This window comes from Lepidothrix coronata, unplaced genomic scaffold, assembly GCF_001604755.1.
Source record: "Lepidothrix coronata isolate B3197 unplaced genomic scaffold, Lepidothrix_coronata-1.0 Scaffold114, whole genome shotgun sequence".
In the NCBI taxonomy this organism is placed as follows: domain Eukaryota; kingdom Metazoa; phylum Chordata; class Aves; order Passeriformes; family Pipridae; genus Lepidothrix; species Lepidothrix coronata.
The window spans coordinates 1,051,250-1,073,030 of record NW_016690294.1 but is presented as its reverse complement, the minus strand read 5'-3'; the positions used below and the strand labels follow the sequence as shown (position 1 = coordinate 1,073,030).

General features: G+C 41.3%; 1 protein-coding gene across 1 annotated transcript in view; it reads left to right on the top strand.

The window, feature by feature from the left end:
* The first annotated feature begins 469 nt into the window (after nt 1-469).
* The window catches only part of ADGRL4 (adhesion G protein-coupled receptor L4), a 76,697-nt gene continuing 55,385 nt past the window's right edge, over nt 470-21,781 (top strand). Inside the window, exons 1-2 of the mRNA XM_017824947.1 lie at nt 470-1,110; nt 2,602-2,751. Coding sequence (XP_017680436.1) covers nt 1,089-1,110; nt 2,602-2,751 — 172 coding nt within the window. The 5' untranslated portion in view covers nt 470-1,088. The remainder of the gene's footprint in view (nt 1,111-2,601; nt 2,752-21,781) is intronic.

The window sequence follows — 21,781 nt, the reverse complement described above, 5'->3', positions numbered from 1 at the left end:
AGTGATATCCCACAGCCTCATGTCTGTTTTATTTAGTTTGGAGAGATTCTCCACTCTTCCAGCAGTGTGCCTGCTTTACCAAATTGGTTATATTGAATATATAATAAATACATCATAATAACAAATTTCATAAATATATAATAATAAATATATAACTATATAAATATATATTAAAAATATATAAATATCTATATAAATAATAATAAATTTGCTATATTGAATATGTCCTATTACACAACACCCTATTTCAGTCCCACAAACTCATAGAAACTTGGTTCTTCTTGGGCTCCTGAGATTCCTGGCCATACAATTGTCTTCCTGCCTCTTTCCTCCCTGCCTATATGTCTTTGTTTTCCTCCTGAAGTGGAGTTCAGTGATTTCCTGTACCTCCCTTACAGCCCATGACCCTTAAAGCAACATTGCTTAGCTGCACTAAGGATCCATCTCAAAACTGAGGAAAGCCGTGGGAAGAACAACTTCAGTCAGTCAAGACTGAACCAAAAAAAGGAGTCTTGGGGCTCACACATACTCATCTCACCAGGAAAAGGTGGAAGGAAGCTTGTAGACCGTTACCTCTGAGGTCATAAACTCTGAGCAAGTTACTAATCTCCTCCACCTCTTCCTCACCCTCCCTCATCTGCTGCTCCATTCTGCTGCTGCTCCTGTACTTCTCCTGCCAGCAGGCTGCTGTCACCCCTTCCAGCTTCATCCTCCCCCTGCCCCAGACCCGCTCTCCCAAACAGCTCCTTTACCCCGTGCTCCTCTAACCTGCTCACCCTGGAATCTTCCCTGAGATCCTCTGCAGGCTCTTGTTTCCCTTTGGCTTTCTCATTGCTTTCCTACTTGCCAGAAGAGCAGGTCCTCAACCCCTCCTGACCCTTCCTGTCCTGCCTGTTGAGCCTCAGGAGCTTCTGGAAGCGTGAAGCTTGGGACAAAGGGCAGTGTCGGGGCTGCGCCTGCACCGGGACATCGCTCTCCTGACGGGCATATGTGTGTATTTTGCACATGGTCAGATATCTTAAGGCAGGGAGGTTTTTTCTGTGACACAGAGGCTCTGCACCAGGCACTGCACAGCAACAGCATCACCAATGAAACTGCTTCCATTCCTAGGTAGGTGAAATCCCTGTCCCCGGGGAGCGAGTGGCAGATGAGAAGGGAGTGGGATCTGGCAAGGGGAAATCAGTCTATTGGGGATGGTGGAAACTTGGGGGATACACAGGACTGAAAGTCCCCATAGCTTTGATCAGTGTTGCTACTGCATTCAGCAATTGCATGGTTAGCATCATCCCAAAAAACAAATCCCACAAATGCCTGTCTTTATCTCACTGTGGGTTTTGTACTGTAAAAAAAAAAAAAAAAAAGAAAAAAATCATCGTGGGTTTCTGTGGGTTTGGTTTAGTTTGGTTTTTTTTTCTTCTCTCTCTCCATCTTCTTGGGAGATTTTTAGATTTCACATGCTATAAACAGTAAAATGACAACAGAATCCCACAGGTTTCTGTTTTAATCTCTGGAAAATGTTCTCTCGAAAACACAGGGAAAAGATGAAATTGGGTGATACCTGAATTTTGTGTGTATTTCATAGTCTCTTGAATTCTCCATGAAATTGTAATTTGTCCAAGAAAACAATGCCTAAGTGAGATTTCATGAAGCAATTAATCATGTAATTGTAATACTAGGCTAGCAAATGTCCAGAATAATATTCAGGTAGGGAAAAGCAGAACTGCAGGGAAACTCAGCATCCAAAAGGATCTTTGTGTTCTCCAACTTTCATTATGTCCTGCTAACAATTTATAAAGTACAAAGTAAAAAACTTACTTTCCCTTCTGAGCTAAATGCCTTGTTTGTAACCTATTACAGGGTGTGTATAATTATTGTCTATAATAACACAGTAATCCATTAGTTTTCTCAAAAGGAAAGATTCCTTTTTTTTCTTTGTGTTGAAAATCATATGCATTCGTACAATTGAAAAGTACTTATGCCACTTAGGAATCATCCAGGGGGTGGAAAAAAAAAGAAGACAATGCTTTCATAACAAGGAAATGGCACTTTAAGGGATTAAATTTAAATAATTTGGATAAGTTTTTAAACCACGCTGTCATAATGCTGTAAATATGCAACATATCATCCTAATCTCTCAGACCATGCCTATGTGTTAGCCATGAAACTGCCTATAAACATAAAAATTCTGATCAGGGGAACCCTCTTTGGTGTTTTTTCCCTTGGATGTGTAGGGCAGTTTGGATTATACTCGATACATAATTCAGAGTGCAAATAAATGCTGTGCTTTACCGGAAAGGACCAGAGAGCTTTGAAAGCCATCCAAGTGTTTTCCCCAGATCACTGAGTAACTTCTGTGTTGTTTACCAGTTTTATACTGGTTGAGAACACACACAAATTCTCAGTCTATGGTGTCTGCTGCTTTACCAAAGAGCTCCTGTAGTGGTGGCCCTTGCCCCATCCTGCAGCAGAGCTGAGTCTGCAATGACAAGTTCACAGGAATACACCCATTTCGTGCAAATCTGTGGCCCAGATCTTGTTTTAGAGCTCATGAGAATTATGTTTTTAGATAATGAAACAAGCCTGATTTTCCTTTTGTTGCAGTTCTGGTTTCCAGTCTGCTGGACTATGGCTGCACCTCTGCCAGCTGTAACATGACGTGCCACAAAGATGCCAGGTGTGAAGTCCAGGGTGGCACAACGGGCTGCTACTGCTCCCAGGGATACACAGGCAATGGAATAACATTCTGCTACGGTAAACAGACTTTACCTATATGTATTTTTGTTATGTGCTTGCTTGAAAACCTGATTTAAGAGCCCCTTAGCTCAAGGATTAAACTTTATGTCACGACAGCGCGCACTAACATGTTTTCAAAGCAGAAATCTTCAAGGTTTTCTGAGAAATTCTACAATTTCCTCTCAGCATACCACACACCTCAGCTGAGTATGACCCGTTTTCCAGCTCTCCTTTCCCGTGACAGTTGCTAGTGCCATCTTTGCTGATTTATCTGCAGCAATTTCACTTGTGACTCAGGACTTCTGAAGCCTGGAGGTGGCCCAGTGGCTGCTTCCCAGCCCTCACCTCCCTTTCCCACACATGTAGCACTCAGCCACTCTTCCCAGTAGCTGATCATAATCCAATAACACAGTTCCTGGGCTGCTCCAGGAGGCTGAGGAGCTCTGTGTGTGCCACAGAGACGTGCCAGTGATGATTTTTCCACTACAGCTGTTTGCAAGAGAAATATGCCAGAAATCCCGTGAAGAGGGCTGCTTTTGGATGCCTCTATCTTCCATCCAAAGAGAATGATATTTTTCCTGCCTTCATATTTGAGTTGTTCTCTGCTATGAATAGCTCTAATGTTTATTTCCACTGTCAGGTATAGCTGTGTCCAGATGCAGACAGGCTGAAATTCATATGAATCCTGTCAGTTTTCAGTATCCTGAGAAGTACTTATGAATAGTAACCATCTATTTGCTCAGTTTCTGCATTTCAAGCATCTTTGGAAATTTAGCAGTCAGTGCTTAGCAGGTTTGCTATGAGCACAGGTGAGCAGCCCACGTGTAGTTTGGATTTTTATAGCTCATTTACCACAGTGTACTTGGAAGTGTGCTTGTTTAGCAAAATACAGAATGCCTTTTTCCTAAGAAAGCTGCCTATCCTTTTGTAAGCTGGGAATGCTTTAAAGAAATATAGCTGGCTAAAGCAATAAAGAATAAGGAATCACAAAATCACAGAATAGCTTATTTTGGAAGAGATTTCTGAAGGTCATTTGGTCCAGCTCCCCGCTCGGAGCAGGTTCAACTTAGAGAAGGTGGTTTGGGGCCTCATCCAGCTGAGATTTGAGTATCTCCAAGGATGAAACCTGTGCCTCTCTGGGCCCTTGCTCCAGTGTCTGATCATCATTATTTTGAAAATTTTTTTTCTGATATCAGTTTGATGTTTCTCTTGTTGCAGCCTGTAACTTTTGCCTCCCATGTGCACTTACTACTGTACATTTCTAATAATAGTTCAGCTTCATCTCCTCTATAATCCCTGCTGACCTACCATTAGGTAGCTGTAGGCAGCTATAGTATTTCCCTTTTGCCTTCCCATCTTAAGTCTGAGCAAACACTTTTCTCTCAATCTCATCTTTGCTTCAAGTGTCATGTAGTTTCTAAATATATTTCTTGAATTTAGGGCTCACCTTGCCCTAAATATAGGTTAATCATTATTTGCCTATCGAAAATACTCTATATCTGGTCAAAAGAGAATAAGAAGAAATGGTCTTCAAAACACTAATATGGCATTTGCACTGGCTCAATTTTACTACCATAAAAAAGTTGGCTGATTTGAAAGACAGGAGCACATTATGTTTGCAGAGTCAAGGGCCTATACTTGTGAATAATGCAGAGAAAAGGGAAAACCAAGCCAATTTTAGCAATACTTCCTGGAACAAATCAAACCAGCACTTACTTATCTAGCATCATAAGGTACCCACTACATTATCTGTACTTTTCTAGAAAGCTGTGATTATGAATCATCATTTAAATTTTCAGTAAAGATACCTGTTGTTCTCACTGACATGACTGATGTTCTTAAATCCATCTATTATATAGGTACCCATTATAATATTATGAAATCCACTTGGGTGAGGACAGATTTATCTTACCTTCCATGGCTTTTTGTCTCATACAGCACCTTTTCCTCACTTTCTCTTTTACCTGTATTTTCTTAGGGAAACCAACATTCAAAATCCAAAAAAAACCGTTTTTGAGCACTTAAAGAAAATTCAGTGCAGTGAAATATGCATTCACAAATCTTATGATTAAATTAATTGTTTATTAATAATTATACTCAGTGTTTGGAAACTCAGTCTTTAAAATAACATTTCCGCCATCGGTCCAGGCAAACAAGATACCAGATGCACTTGTGGTGCTTTGCAGTTGAGTGGCAGTGGTCTGAAGCAAGCCTTGTGTCAGGGGACCAACTTTTTCTCTGGTAAAATACCTGAACAACCACCAAAGTCACTTACCCTGCAGCTAAGCAGCAAAGCTCGTGTCAGAACTGTGTGGCTGTTGGCCCTGGAAGAGGGAGGATGTTTCTCTAGGGCAGCGTGTTACACGGTGCATTATTAATATTGTGCAGCAGCCCTCTAATAGCATAAAAAAGTAACCTGAATTTTAATTGGGTGGGCTCCATAAAGGATTAGAAATATAGGCTACACCCCATCATAAATAGTTTAAAGCTATGAAAACGTAAGGCAAAGCCTGGGGTGTTTAATGATGTATGAGATCGTGCTGTTCTGTGTGGAGAAAGCAGCAGGTGTATCTGCTGTTCTGGAGATAGCTACCCATTTTTATTCTGTTAATAATCTTGGGCTTTTACAATGATAGTGCAGTCACCTTCAAAAGTGATCATCAATTATGTGCTAATACAGGCATTTTCTAAAGAGTGTATGTAGCACATTGTGTTTATGTGTTTGCCCTTTTGGTTATTTAGACAGGTTGTGAAAGTCACGGGTACTGTCAACAACATCAGTAATTTTGCAAAATGTGGAACCAACTTCTTCATTGTGCTTATCCTGGTAGACAATTAAACCAGAGCAGTCATTGTTTTGAGGTTTTACTCTGGAACAAGCAATTCAAATTCTTTCTCCTTGTAAAAATGTTGAACAAGAAATGCTAGTTTTCAGGTCAGTCCTCTTAAGCTTTTATAGATTAGAAACTCTTCCTTTTTATTTATAGGTACATTCTCACTGTTTTTGAAAGGTTTACATTCGCTTCTCCACTTTCACTTGCTTGTAACACCTCTTAAATACTTGTAAATGTTATTTTTTTGCTAGCCCTGTCTTTTCAATGTGACACACTTAGACATTTTCCCCTGAGTTTACTGTGCTGCAAGAGGCAATAATGTCCTGTTACATTTATTTCCTAGCACCATTATTGATGAATCATGAATCACTGATGTCAGCATACCTTAGGAATGGGGTTTGTTAGTTTTGACTTTGCTCCCTTTGCCAGCTGGCTAAGTGACTGCAGAGAGCTCAAGATTATTGGATTTGCTGTGTATAGATAAAGACACATAGATATGAATTTAATTTCCTGGTGTCAAAGTCATGGCTTTTAAAATAATTATCCTCTTACAATCTTTCCCACAAGATTTCAACCACTTTAAATTAGGTCATGTTTTGGACTTTCTGAAGGCATACTTTGGCCAGTCTAACAAAAAGCTAATCCTCTTCATAATCTTGTTGTCTTCAGTAAGAATATGTGCAGGAATGCACATAGTCAGGAGAAAAACTGATTGTGGTATCTGGCCTCTTTTATATATTGGAATTACAACTTACATAGCAATAAATTCCTTCTATACAGTATCTTCCAGAAAGCCATAAATGAGTCACCTTGTCAAGTTTTACACCTCAGAGGTACAAAATATATAACAGTCTTCTTACTTATTCTTTTGTATTTGTATTTCTTGTTTTGTGTAGTATTAGATGAGAAAGAAAGACCTCTGATAATAGAACTATTTTCTTTTTAGGTACTCTGTTCTTGGGCAGATGTGAATTCTGTGAATATAATCAGTGAGGTTTTAGCTTCGCATTATCATACACCTAATTGAAGCAACATGGGCTAAAGCTCTTGGCATAAAAATAAAACATAAAAATATATCCAGATAAGACTGCTTTATGGACAAGTTAACTTCCTTTTACGCAAAAATACCGTGGATTTTTTACAGTTAAATAGCACTACATTTGCCACTTTTGTAAATGCATTGATATAAAAAGAGTCGGACATATAAATTGGGTGTTGCTCACAATCCCAGCTTTCTTCCAAAAGAAAATTAAAGGAAACAAACAAAATTTCAGATCTTTTAGAGAAGATTGGGGTGGAAGTAAAACTTCACTGAAGCCAATATTTTATTTTTAAAAAACAAAGGGGAAAATGAGTTGGCATCAGTGATGCTTTCCTAAGCAGCTCTGCTGTTTCAATACTGGCTGCTTCTTGATTGCTGACTGCCAATTTGCTGCTTTGCTGGCACACTGCAGGAAATTAAAGTAAACAGCGTGATCACAGTGTTTACTTTAACTTTCTAAAATACGGAAGGAAAATGAAGCAGTGCTGTTTGTTCCAGGAGGGTAGGCAGGCAAGCAGGAAAAAGCCTGAACACAATATCCCTCCCAGATATCCCTACACAATATTCCCTTGTAAATGTCACTCGCAAATTATACTGCAAGACTAATCAGTCTGACTTGTAAAATAGTTACAGCTCTTCCAGAAACACTGAGCAGGGACTTAGGCTGTCAGGGAAACTTTGTGCTGAAGCTCTATTCCTAAAGTGAAATGTAGGAAGATTTGTCGTTTTCCAGAGGTAAAAAATACATCAGTGTAAAGTGGTATTTTATATCAAAATACAGAATCCTCCTTGGAACACAGGGCAGGGCAAGTGGTGTAGACTCTGCTGAAACAAATTGAAAGCCTACTCAATATCTGAACACAAACGTATTTTCTTGTTTTACTGAGGGTCAAATGACCAACTCTCTGGCTTTTGCCTATATAAAAAGGAGCTTGTCTGTGAGAACTCAGTTCCTTGCTCTAACATGATGTCACTGTGTCTCACCATTGGCTTTTATTGCAGTCACTGAATTTGGTTTGATTCACTGGTGTCACTGTTGCCATTCTCTAGCACCCAGCTGCTGTATAATTTTGAGGGAATTTTTACTTTCAAATTAAAATGCTACTGCATATAATCATTTTATTCTATCCAGAAGTGTTCATCAATAGAAAATGATCTAATCCAAATGCTGGTTCACCAGAGGAGAATTTTTTTATTATTATTTTTTTGGTACCAGCAGGCATACATCACTGCATGTCACTTCTGTGTTTACCAAATAGTCTGAAATCACTGATACGGAAGATCCAATCCACACACTTCCTAAATTCATTTCACTGCTATCAGTTACCACAAGCTATAAAAAGGCAGATTGCAGCTGCTCTAGCATAGCACAGCAGGAGAAAGATATGCCTTAGCCAAACACTAATAACAGGGCTCCACTCGGTGTTTGACAGCTTCAAAACCTTGGGATGTGCTATGCAGGAGGCCAAAGCAGACCACCAGTTCCCAGCCCTTTTGACGTGCTCCTCATAGCCTCTGGGTTCATCTCACTCTTCCTTACCCTTTCTACTTTTCCCTTCTCCTCCTGTATCTCCCAGTCTCTGCTGGTTTGCCTCTAAATTCTGCTGGAGCATTTGCATGGTTTCAGGGTGGAACATGGTAAAAGCAGAGCATGAGAGGGCAGGAATCATCTTCAAACTCAGAACTCCTACTGCAGGTTTAGGTGTCTGCTTTTCAGTGAGCCCTAGGAAGGCACCACCCTGTTTGTTCCATATATAGGTATTATACTTAATTAAATCTATGCCTTCAAGCTTCCTCTCCAGGGGATAGAAAGTTTTCTTCCCTCACATGACTTCTTTGTTCATAAGGTAGCAGAATGTTTTTCCACTTTTCTTGAAGTGCAGAGATCGACTGCTGAGCTGGGAGACGTTACCCAGCTGAGGTATCTTGATCCCATATTCCAGGTTAAACCTGTAGGCAGATCATGGAATTGAAAAGTCTGGACAAAATAGCTGGGAGGATTTGACATTCTGGTGCATGACAGACCATTAGCCTGGGAAAGCGTGGGTGTTAACGTTAACAGAGCAGGTTCCAGCTCCTTTGGGGACCTACAGCTTTATGTATGGCTTTTGCCTTTTCATGTGCAAGATGTCACACTTTGCTGTGAATCTGGGAAGGGCTTGATGGCTGTGATGTGTGCAGACTGCTGGGGACTAACCAGCTGCTCTATGGTTGCCTTCCAGTGGCAAAGGACAGAGCCACGTTTATGCTCCCGAAAACAGCCATGCCCTTGGCTAACAGTGTTAGTCAAAACAGCTTCTGTAGGCTAGAATTTAATTTTTAAAGCTGAAATTGCCTATTATAACTAGCTACTTTTGAAATTTTATGTTTCAGTTGAAACATTTAAGAGCAGATCAGGAATTTGAAAGGGGACAGTGTGCTACAGCAGTGCCTGGTGATGCATGAGAACATGAGTCAGGCAGAAAACAGTGCAGGATGTTTGCAGCAGCAATACAATCCTGCTGAATAAGACACAGCAGAGGCTGTTTCATTCCAATTCTCTTACCTCTGTAAATGGCTGGGCCCATAAAATTTGGACTCAAAGCATTTTATGCATTCAAAGTGCCAAATCCAGTTTCCTCACTCATATGAAAAAAATCCTTCCCACCTTCTCACTGGAATGAGATAGAGAGGAATCTTCAGAGGGTTAGCTCTTCTCCTCACTGCCAGAAAACATAGTTTGTCTGAGCCAAAGATACAGCCCACAATAACCATTTGTGAGATCGACCCTGACTTTAAGAAGCCTTGGACAAAGTCCATTTTAGGGACTTTTTAGATAGACTCATTACATTCACATATCTGAGAAGAGAAAAAGAAGTCATCTCTATTCTCTATCTTTTTTATGGGTTTTGTTTACATTTTCTTGAAACGATACTTGGAGCATGACTAAAATGCAGTAATGCATTTTTTGAAAGGACCAGAAACAAACAAACTTCCCCTTGTTATATCTTTAATCATATCCAGTCTCTCTTTTAAATCAGTCCTGTTTGTGTCTAAAAAGAGTTTTTAGAAAGTGTGGAGATGATGTGGTAGAAAAGAGTTATTTGTCTCTCTCAAAAATGTACCCAAACTTTCAAGCTGATCAGCTGTACACGGATGGTTTCTTACTTGTTTAATTCAAAATGTGTTTTAACCCTTGCCAAATAATGCTAATTTCCTTTCTTGAGAAAATACTCCTTTCATCCTGTTTTACGCTACTAAGAATCAATATGTTACATGTCTAGAGGATGTGGGAAAATTCATTTAAGGAGCTTTAAACTTATAATTTCAGAGTCTGCTTACTTTGTGTTTACCAGAGATATGATTCCCTTCCTGTGTCTCTAACATCTGAAGTGGTCCCAGAAGGTCCAGCAGTAACAATACAGTCTTTTTACTTGCTGGTCTGAAGTAAAAGGATGGAAAGTATTTCCAAAACATGTATACTCATACAGGTATATTAAATGCATACAATTGGGTACACATGGACCTATGTATAAGAAGGCATGTGAATAAAAAGCAGAATATTCTATTAAAAAAAGTGTAATCCAATCTCAAAATTGTCAATTTTACTCATTCTGTGGTCACATAGTTGAAATTAGCTTTGTTAAGGAAAGACCAGGATTTATTGGAAAGAAATTGCTTCCACACATTCCAGTTCCTTGAGACTTGCACATGGCAGAGACCACTGCACCCATCAGACTCTGCAGCTGCCTTTGGGGCTATGAAGTCAGTGCTACCCACGTAACAAGGGAAGTATCATCAGGAATTGCACACATAAGAGATGATGTCATTTCTGCACATATAATATCCCAGTAATCTGCTATATTAATTTTACTTTTGTCTCTGTAACTCTATATCGAATTCACAGAGTTCAAGAGCAGAAAAGTGTTCTCTTTGGGGCCTTTTTAATTTTTTTTTCCTTATTTTAATTGCTGGGTTTTTTGTTTTCCTCGGCCAGAATAAACCAGCCTGGACTGGTGAGGTTGTACGTAACCACATCTGAAATGTGTAATTTATCTGGGATGATATGCTGGTGCACAATTTTTCAGTGTATGACTGAAAAATTGCCAACTGAGCTGTTGGCAGACAGAATATCAAACCCAGCTCAGCCCTGTGTGTAAGAAAGAGTTTAAGAAGGTAATTGACACTTTGGGCCTCTATTTGCCAAAGAAAGAGATAATGACGTTCTCCAAGAAGATTAGAATCTAACCAAACATTGTGCTCTAAATATAGAGCACAAAGCCAGGTGATGTTTGTGAAAACGCTGCCGGGCTGCCGGAGAAGGAGGGGGCTGAAGGACTGCAATTTTCGCACTGTATATTTTTTTAGGTACACAGATTTAATTTAGAGATTGTGGCTCGAAAATGAAATTTACAGTAGGTGTGTTTTTCGGCGATAAGAGATTGATTTTGTGACCTCGGTACGCGCTAATTGAAATATCTGGCACCGTGTGTTGCTGAGGTTAAAGGAAGCCCCGCGCGCCTGGAACCGCGTTCTTCCTTCACCTTGAACCGCGCCGTTAATCACGGCCACAATCACGGGCAGGAAGGAAGCTGCCGGTCCGCTGGGGTACAAGGAAGCTGAACAATCTCTGCTCATTGTCTAAGGGATGGGTTGTTGTGTGATTATTCCAGGCCGAGTTTAGGAGATGCACGATTAGTTTAAAAGGGAGATTTGAGGTTGGAGTTAAGGTTTCGGTGAGCACCAGAGGCCAGAGCCTCAACTGCTGTGGTGTGGCCAGAGCGAACGCAGGGGGTTCTTTCATCTGCTCACCACAACTGTGGCTGCTGCTTTGGGGCCAAGACAGCTCTGCCCTGTGCCCTGTGCCTTGTGCCAGGAGGTGCAGAGGGACCTGGATAGGTTGGAGGGTTGTGCTGGCTCCAATGGGATGAGGTTTAACAAGGCCAAGTGCCAAGTCCTGCCCTTTGGCCACAACAACCCCTGGCAGTGCTACAGGTGGGGACAGAGGGGCTGAAGAGCAACCAGACAGGAAGGGAGCTGGGAGTTTGGATGGACAGGAAGCTGAACATGAGCCAGAGTGTGCCCAGGTGGCCAAGAAGGCCAATGGATCCTGGCCTGGCTCAGGAACAGTGTGGTCAACAGGTCCAAGGAAGTGATTCTTCCCCTGGACTCAGCACTGGTGAGGCCACTCCTGGAGTGCTGTGTCCAGTTCTGGGCCCTCAGCTCAGGAAGGACATGGAGGGACTGGAGCAGGTCCAGAGAAGAGCAGAGAGGCTGCGGAAGGGACTGGAGCACAAGTGCTGTGAGGAGAGGCTGAGGGAGCTGGGGCTGTTCAGCCTGGAGAAGAGGAGGCTCAGGGGAGACCTCCTCACTCTCTGCAACTCCCTGACAGGAGGGGGGAGCCAGGGGGGGGTTGGTCTCTTTTCCCAGGCAACTCTCAGCAAGACAAAAGGGCTGGGTCTTCAGCTGTGCCAGGGGAGGTTTAGGTTGGATATTAGGAAGAATTTCTTTCCAGAGAGGGTGCTCAGCCATTGGAATGGGCTGCCCAGGGAAGTGGGGGATTCTCCATCCCTGGAGGTTTTTAAGAAGAGACTGGATGTGGCATCAGTGCCATGGGCTGGGGACCACAGCAGGGTTGGATCAAGGGTTGGACTTGATGATCTCTGAGGTCCCTTCCAACCCAGCTGATTCTATGATTCTATGTTCTGTAAGAAAACCGCTAAGTTTTAACAAAAGCCTTGGGCTGACAGAGAAAAAACCTCCATCCAGAGTCCAGACAAGGATCCATTGATGTCACGGGTTTGGAATGTCCTGCCCAAGCCCTGAGAAACCATGCCCTGATTTCATCAAACCTGTGCAGAAAACCTTTTGTGTTTTATCTCTCCCTTTGTGTTACCTGTTCTACCCTGTAAAATCCTCTGAGGTAAAATGGGTTTTTCCCCATGAGGTAATTCCTAAGACCCCAAGATGTGTTTTAAGGGTTTTCCACTTACCTCATCTTTGGAAGGTCCCCAACTGTAATAGAGTGAACATGCAAGCCCCCTGTTGAATATGCAAACCATGAATCCTTTAAATATGAAGTTGTGAATCCAATAAATGATCCCAGTTTTCTGCCTCCCCTGGCATCATCTTAGCTTCATTGTCCTCCTCAGGACTCCCCTGGTGGGGTTTTGATTTACTGTGTCTGCTTTATTTAGCTAGGTTTGTCTTAGCTTGGACTTGCACAACTGTGACAGTCTGAAGTTGTCTATAAACTAGTGTGGCAGGGTGTCCCATTCTTTAGCTTATTACTTAATCTAACACATTTGTTAGGTTGGCACGGGATCTTGTTTTTCAAAAAAGGAAAATGAAAGCTCCTGAAAAGCCTTGACAATAAATGGTTATTTGTTCAAAACAGCCGAGTCTAATCTTTGTTTATGTTACTAGGCTTCATGTAATGGTGTGGCAATAGAGAAAAATAGCTCTTCAGGATATGCACTGGCTTTTATGTTTTATTTGTAATGAAAGCCATGCACATAGGCAGCAATCTACATAAGTTACAGTGAGGGAGAACATAAGCAGAGATGGTGACTTGCATGTTTATATATTTACTTTTTATTTGTGGCAAAGTGTCTGAATCTCAATTTTTAAAAATGTGAAATTAGGCTGGGGTTTTCATTGGCAGAAATTCACCGGTGGAAGACTAAGAGAAAAGGTGAATTCAACCTCCACCAGGAGACCACAGTTTCTCTCCTGCCCCATCTGTGCAGAGGAGCCACTCCCACAACAATTGTCCTATATTCTCATGTGCACTCCCCAGCTGGGACAGAGTACAGTGATCTTCACTGCCCCTCTTAATGTTATAACGGGTTTTGAGCAACCCCAAAGCTCAAAAGGGCTGAGGGCAACAGAGCCTTGGCTCATAGCTTGCATCAGGAGTGTCATGGAGGGCAGGGAGTTATTGCAGCAGTGATCTGTGCATCATATGATGGTCTTCATAGCTGATCTCTGGAACATCAGAGGCCCCAAAGAGACCCCAGAGAAACTTTAGGTTGTTGGCATGGACTGAAAGAGAAGTCCAGTTAAGCTCTGTGGGCCTAAATAGGAGCTCTGAGCCCTGCTTTGTTCTTTGTGGTAATGGGAAAGGAGTAGGTGGAAAAATGTATTACAGTAAAGGCTGTGCCTTACTTTTTCTCTTTAATAAATCATTTTAGTGGGTAGCATTGATCCTGAGGAAGCTCCACCCTTTCCAAAATCAGCCTGCAAGAAGTTCAGAAGGGAGAGGAAGCTGGAGCCACTCAGATGAACAGTTTCAGACCCTTTGTTCCTATCCAAAATATTCCATTATTTAGAGCTATGATGAAGCATGCATCAATTCATAAATCTGACCCACTGTGCAATATAAAAATGTCAATATTTCTCTCCCATTGTGTAAGAGATATCTGGTGCATACAGAAAGAGTTCCATCTCCTTAGCTACCACAGAGAAAATGGGAAAGGCAAATAGCCTTCAAAAGTGACTTGAAAGCAGAGATGAGGAGAAGTTTCTAAAACTTAACACAGCTTTTCATCTGGGCAGATCAAAATAGAAACTATGCAGGATTTGCAGCTGTAAATGATGCAGAGCTATGATTTGGCTTCTTTTTTTTAATGTTGTCATGCAAATCTTGGTGTGGTGATTCCACAAAGCTTTTAATCATTCTCAGCTCCGTGGTTAAAACCTGGGAAACCATAGAAAAACTGTCTTTAGAAAACAAGGTCACTTCAGGGATGCATCATGCAGCATCACTGGTCTCAAATAAGTCAAATATTCAGTCCTTCATGTGTCAGGATGCAGCAGAGGGTCACAGAAGTGTTGAGCTCTGTTTGTATCATTTTGCACGTGAGGTCTGAGGTTTAGGCAGATGTTAAAGGAGAGGCTGGGATAATATTTACACAGCTGTAGGCTGTGTAAAGGAACTGTTAGCTGAACTTTTTGTATTTCCTCTTGAAGAAATGGGTGCTATGCTAATACCACCAAAAGCTTCTTGCTGGAGCGAAGAGATGTGCTAAAAAACCTCTGGGCTTTATTCTCTATTCTCAGAGAAAGCTATTGCAGCTTTTATTGGCTGTAAAGTGCACTTGAATTATTACTCACATTTTGGCCCTAGACTGATGAACATTCAGGAAACTTTTAACCTGACAATGCCACATTACCCTCAAGGAATGCCACGCAGACAGGAACATTCCATTTTGAGCTTGATGTTCAATCTAGTCAGGGGTCTGTGCTGCAATATGGACACCTGGCTTCGAGTGCTGCAAGAGAAATCCAGGAGCAGGGCTAGTGCTGCTTTCACTGTCACTGTGGTAAAAATAGACCTGCTGCCTCTGTTCTTGTAGCAGTAAGCAATGACATGAGCACGGAGGAGTACAGTGAGGTATTTTATTATAGTTTCCTGCAGAAGGGGTGATGCTGATGACATTCCTCCGACAGGGAGGTGGGTGACTTATGAGTGAGTCTGGCAAGCCACAATGGCTGTAGGACAAAAAGCCACAGTTAGGGGTGGATTTTCCAAAGAAATATGTGTTCAGCACTGTTGAACTGTCTGGCTCTATCCTAGGTGCCTAAAGGAGGACTGAGCTATTTCAAAAGAATGCTCCCAGTTGCGGACGCCGAGCAATTGAAAATCTGAAGTGCTTTTTATTTTCCTATCATCTGTTGTCAGTTTGGGCTTTTGATTGATTTATTTCTTTATTTTTAACTCTAAAGACCCTTTAATTAGGGAGAGGAACTATGTGAATGAGCTGGAGCTGCTGGTGGTAGCAGCTCCTTGCCATCAGAGATTCGGTAATTAAATAAGTAGATAATATCCTCCTTATTGAGAAGATTTAGAAAATCATAAGGACTTTGCATTATTACAGTGTTTAACATCCACAAACGGAGTAAAAAAACCCATAATGGCAATTTTCATTAGTTGCAATGCATGTGGAGGGCTCTTTTCTTCCTTCAAACAGCCAAACACTAAACAATTCCTAAATCCCTCCTTGTTACTTATGTTTTCTTCTGGTGGTTAAAAACCTCATAAAGCAGAAATTGAAGACTTGCTATTAAAATACTTGCTGACAGCTCCATTCAAAACATCCTTCCAAATAGTGCTATATCCCATCACGATTCATTTGCTATTCTGATATAGCTGCTTTAACAAGTGCCTTCCTTCTTGGTTAGGGCCCATCTCTTTTTACCGGAAAATTCTTCCTTTAAACACTTTATTGAATCTCTGCTATAAACAAGTCCTTCTCTGGTGTGGTACTGTTTGTGTTACAGAACACATGTAACCGCTAAAAAAAGCACAGTGACAGGGGTGCAAAATGAGAAAACAGCCAGAAAAAGAAACCCTGGCCTTTGTCACCTCCTCACGTGCTGTGTCGGGGTACGACCGCCCTGTGCAATTAGAGCAAATCGGGATTTCTGGCTCAACATATTGTCCCCACATCCCTCTGTGCCCAGGAGGGCACACTGCCCTGCAGAGTTGGCACACACCAGGGCGCTGCTGGGCACTGACTCTGCCAGGGCAGAGGGTGTAAAGCAGCACAGCTCCATCGGCCGCGGCACCAGAATTCCGCTTCCACCAGCCCGAGGCCAAACCCAGGAACATCGCAGGGATTAAGTGGTCCCCAGTGAAGCAGGGTGAATTCGCTGTTGAAGCTTGAAGTTAGAATTATTTACAGTCACTTTAACAGGACAACAGCTGCTCTTTACCTAGAGATGAGCCAAGAGCACTGAAAGAATTTGGATCTGAATTGCAGATGGATGGATTTCAATTTGATTCAAGTAGCTGGACTGCCGTGATTCTGTACTGTGAGTTCTCAAAGTCAGAGCTGGAGAGAAAAATCATTAATTTGGAAGCTGATACTCCGAAAGACTTTTATGAAGCAATATATTTTCATAGCAGACACAGATCAATTTAAAAGTAGTAATCAAGAGCCATGTGCTACGTGTTCACGGACAGAAAATGCAGGGAATCCAGCCAGAGCCAGACACTTAACATTCCGAGCATTCAGACTAGCACTGAAAATATTGCCTCTATGGAAAACAGTATAGTTCAGAATTAAAGTTATTGTGAATTTGTGAGGTAATCACAGTGCTGTGCAGATACAAAGATGCTGCCAGATTGCTACCAGAAACTAGCTCAACGTAACTTTTCTAGGCAAATTTGGGTTTAACTTCTGTAGAAATTTTGGTGGAAGGAAAAGTCTCTGCAAATATGTTACAGAAAAGATGTGTTCAATTCTTGAGACAAGAGAGAAAATTGTAATATAATAGAACACCTTCAAAACACCTTTTATCCTATTTGAAAGACATTCTCTAAATTCAAAGTAACTATACCATCTTTCATCAAATGCAAATGAGATTCAGGCCCAAGGGTTTTTTTCCTTACCAGTCCTAAAAATTTTGAGATGCAACGTTCCCTCAAAAAAATAAAGCAGTCACACACTACTGTTTTATATCATGCAAGTAATAGCATTGTACAAAACCAAAATTTGTATTTACTTGGATACCACTACAACCAAATCCCTCCTGGAAATTTTTAACCTTGCTCCCTAAGTAGTCCCTTTGGGAATACTTAAATGACAAAGTTGTAGTCACCAGCAGTGGTAGGTATTTCAAAAGGTTGATTCATTTCCTCTCTTATGGCAATCATTGACAGACTCTGCTCTGTGCCATGGTGTGTTTGAAATCAGATCCTCAGACATTCAGGATTTGTACTTGGAGCAGACATGGTTTTCACTCCTGTGCTGAAGTCATCCTCTGTCATGACTTGAAGTAACCTGAAGACACCTCCATGTGTGTTATGTACAAACTCTTAGGTTGATTTTTCTCCAGTTTTCCATGTCAGTCTTTACCAGTCAGGAAAGAAAGTAGGGAATAATGAAGCCTTCTACCTGCTATGGTTTTCTCTGTGTCATGGTTCAACTCCAGCCAGCAACTCAGCCCCACACAGCTGCTAGTTTACCTTCCTCAGTGGGATAGGGAAGAGAATCAGAAGGGTAAAAGTAAGAAAACTTATTTGATCAAGCAAAAGACAGTTTTAGAAGTAAAGCAAAAGCCGTGCACACAAGCAAAGCAAAGCAAAGCAAGGCCTTCATTCACTACCCATGGGCAGGCAGGTACTCAGCCATCCTCAGGACAGCAAGGCTCCACTGCGTGTGACTTGGGAAGAAAAAGCCATCACTCTGAATGCTCTCCCTTCCTTCTTCTTGTTCCAGCTTTATATGCTGAGCATGATGCCATGTGGCACAGAACATCCCTGTGGGCAGTCAGGGTCAGATGTCCAAGCTGTGTCCCCTCACAACTTCTTGGGCACTCCCCGGGTGGTGTGAGAAGCAGAAAAGGCTTTGACACTGTGGAAGCCCTGCTCAGCAATAACTGAAACACCCCTGTGTTATCAACACAGTTTTCAGGACAAATCCAAAACATAAATCCCCATACTAGCTACCATGAAGAAATGAACTCTATTCCAGCACACCGTGGGAGTGACATCAAAGTGTGATGATCCTCAGTACATTTTGAACTCTGCTGTCTTCCATTAAAATTAAATAAATAAATAAATAAATAAAAACTCAAATATACTGAAGAATCCATATGGAAGGGTAATTCTGCTTTTGATTGAGCCATGAAAATAACTTAACCTTGGCCTTGCATTTCCCCAGCCACTAAAATCAAACAAACTCAAGACATAAAATGGTGGGAAGCCAGGTTTCAGACATTACAGGTCTTGCAGAATGTTCTGTTTGCTGCTAGTATTCAGAAGCATTTTTTATGTGAGTTGTTCCTTTCTATTTTGCTTGGCTTAATTCTGAGAAATATAGAGTCAAAGTTTTATTTGAACTGAAGAGTCTGAGTAGACTTACAGTCTATTTAGATTTTTCTTCTCCTTGGGCTATAAAGTAGTAGAAAAACACTCTTTGTAAATGCACACATATATATAGACCATACTGTCAATGTACATTGAAACTATATGAATTTATTTAATCTATATAAAAGATCCAGAACCTTGATTCACAAAATTTATGACCATAGCCAATTCGTCATCTATAATGGATGAGAAATAAATGAAAGTATGCTGTATTTAAGCACTCTGCACATGGTATCACTAAAATGGATTAGGACAATGGCATACCTTCACAGGTGTTTCCATAGCACACAGAGCATAGTGCTCGGAAAAAAATCTTATTTTTCATGAGCAGCCTGATTTAATGAAGTGTCCCTGCCCAGAGCTGAGGGGTTAGAACCAGATCTTTAAGGTCCCTTCAGACCCGAACCGTTCTCTGATGATTCTATGATTCTGTAACACAGGATCTATCAGGCAGCTGCAGAACTTATTTTTGCTTTTACACCTCTAAGCAGATTCCATTTGGGTGGACTGGGTTGCTCGTGGAGAGTGAAATTCCTGAAAGAGAATTAGTGACTCCATGTTAGTTTTTACTAATTCTGTTCTCTTTGTGTTAATAGTATACAGGTACAAGGCATACAGTGAAAATGGTGAGATTTTTACCACTGATTTCTCCTCAAAAATGAGACATAATATATTGCTGTGAAGACAGATGGCTTTGTATTACATTGTTGTCTGCTACTCTGTAGCATGAAACTTCATGTATTTTGTGAAAAATCCCAAGCATAGAAATTTATTGAGACCAGAAAATGAGAATTAAGATGTGGGATCTTTGGGGGAAATGTTATCATTAATAATTATCTCCTAGCTGGTTTTTGCTGTCATTTCTCTGCTCCAGCCTTTGACAGAGCAGATTTAAATGGCTTTTGTCTGGTGTGTCAGTGGCCTCCCATTATTATCAGCTGAGACATAAAACCCTTCCTCACATATTTGTATAAGTAAATCTGGTCACTGACTCTTACCATTCCCATCCTCTCTGCTTTCCCTCTGTCCAATATCTCTGTCCTCGTTGGTGTTACCAACATCATAGTAATTTAGTGTCATCCACGAATTTCATTCTCAGAATGCTCATCTCTTTTTCCAGAGCATTAATAAACGCAGAAAATAAAACTGGGCTTAATATCAGCTCCTGGGGAAACCCAACTGGATGTCTCTTCACAGCTCAGTGCAGTGCTGCTTGTCACGACCCATTATCCTTTGTTTACATTCCTTCAGCCAGTTTTCAATCCACATGGCAGCACTCTTACCCAAGACATTATAAATTATTTTGCTAATAAGATTTTATGAGCCATTGTATCAAATGCTGTGCTACAGCCTACATATACTGTATTATCAGCAGTTGCTGGTATTCACACCTAAAGTTTTAAGGCAAAGGGGGTAGGAAATTCCAACTTTCAGCAGTGGGACATCTCACATGAGCAGTGCCACCAGAAGACAAGGAGTGGTGGAGACATGGGACCAGCTGCAGTCAGAAGGAAGGGACAGAAAGGCCTGGCTTGGTGGATAACAGGGGGAGGAGGGCTGCCATCATGAAGATGGTCTGAACAGAAGAAAGGAGCAGGGGAAGTCAAAGAGGTTCTCAAAACTGGGAGTCAGTTTGACAGGGGTGTTCTGCAGCTGACAGCTCTAGGGGAGGATCTCTAAGCTGTCATTCATTCAGTGAGTTTGTCTGGTGCTGTTCAAACCAGGAGCCACACCTTGCTCTCTTTCACAGTAATTCCTGTGGTGCTGTTTGCATCACACACCACTTGGGGCTTCGGAAAATAACTAGAAAATAATCCAAAAATAATCCAGTTTCTCTGAATAAATTCAGACGTAGGCATCATGGGTGTGCACTGTGCAGTTTAAATCTGTAGCCCATCTCTTCTCATGCCATTTGGGCCATGTAGATTAGTGAGGATAGGAGATTTTGCTCTCATAACCCCATGTCTGGGGCTTGTCCCTTACTCAAACAGAAACACATGGACAGACCTTGCACTGGCTTTACCAAGAGCTATTCCTGCCTGAGAATGGCAAGATCACACCGAGGATCAAATCCTCTTTGTGAAGGGATTACATTTCCTGCCAAATATGTGACATAGTTCAGTTTCAAGCACACACAAAATAAATCTGTGTCAAGACAGACATTTAGCAGTGGCTTAGTATCCAGGACTGTCATGGGAGACAGCTCTCAGCATCCAGTCTAGCAAGATCTTCTGGCCAATATCTGCATGACCTTGGGATCTATGTCTCTTAAATAATTTCTAGGGATGGTATCTAATGAGGCTTTGATACTAATTTACATATACTGCACGAGTGTGGATTCAGACATTTAAATTATATTGGGAGACAACCTCTGAGAAGCCATTTCTAAAGAAACTAGTTTTCCTTCCTGTCAACTCTTGTCACTGCTTGCAAATCTTCTCTATCCTTGTGTTGCTCACCCATGCTTATCCTTGGACTTTAAAAGGCATTCATCAAAGAGATAACAGATTTCATTTTGTACCTCACCAAGGATTATCCTGTGAAAACAATGCTACCCAAAGTACGTGATGGCTGATTTGTAAGGAACGTGGGGACACTCTGTACATATCACAAAAATGTCAGTCCACCTCCTGGAAAAAATAAGTCATGTGAATTTGCTCAAGAGATTCCTGGTTTTGGCAGTGCTGGGTGCTCGCTTTGAGAGCTCCCAAAAGTCATACTTCCTGTGCTGGGACAATCAGAGGCAGATGCTGTTACTTCCACCCTGGAAATTAACTGCTAATGCAGTTAATACCCTGTTCAGCCTACTCACTTAGGAAACTATGGGTAATAGTGTAATGAGATTCATTTTTCTTATGTAAAAATAAAAAGAAATAAACTAAAATAGAAGAATGGTTTAAACCAAATATGACAGCCTTAAAGATTTTGCACCAGCTTTGTCCTCTGGAATTAAAGAATGTTTGAAGCAGACTAACTTGGGGGGTGTTGGCATGGCTATATGACCCCAAGATCCAATCCACAGCTCAAGATTGCACCAATTGGAGCAATGCTCTCATGAATAAAACCATGTAGAATAAAGGGTTATTTATGATTTCTTTTCTCAGCAGATTATCTATGTACACCTTGTAACACAGGCTGGCTCTCTGGAATATCAAGCACTTCAAGAAACCTGTTAGAAAATTAATTACGCCATCCAGCCAAAGCAATGTGAGAAATGTCCTGGAGTCTACACTATCCTAATGTTGACTTAAAATCATATATTCATATTACCTTTTTATGTCTAGTAAAGCAATGCTATAGAGTCTTTTTTTTTTTTTT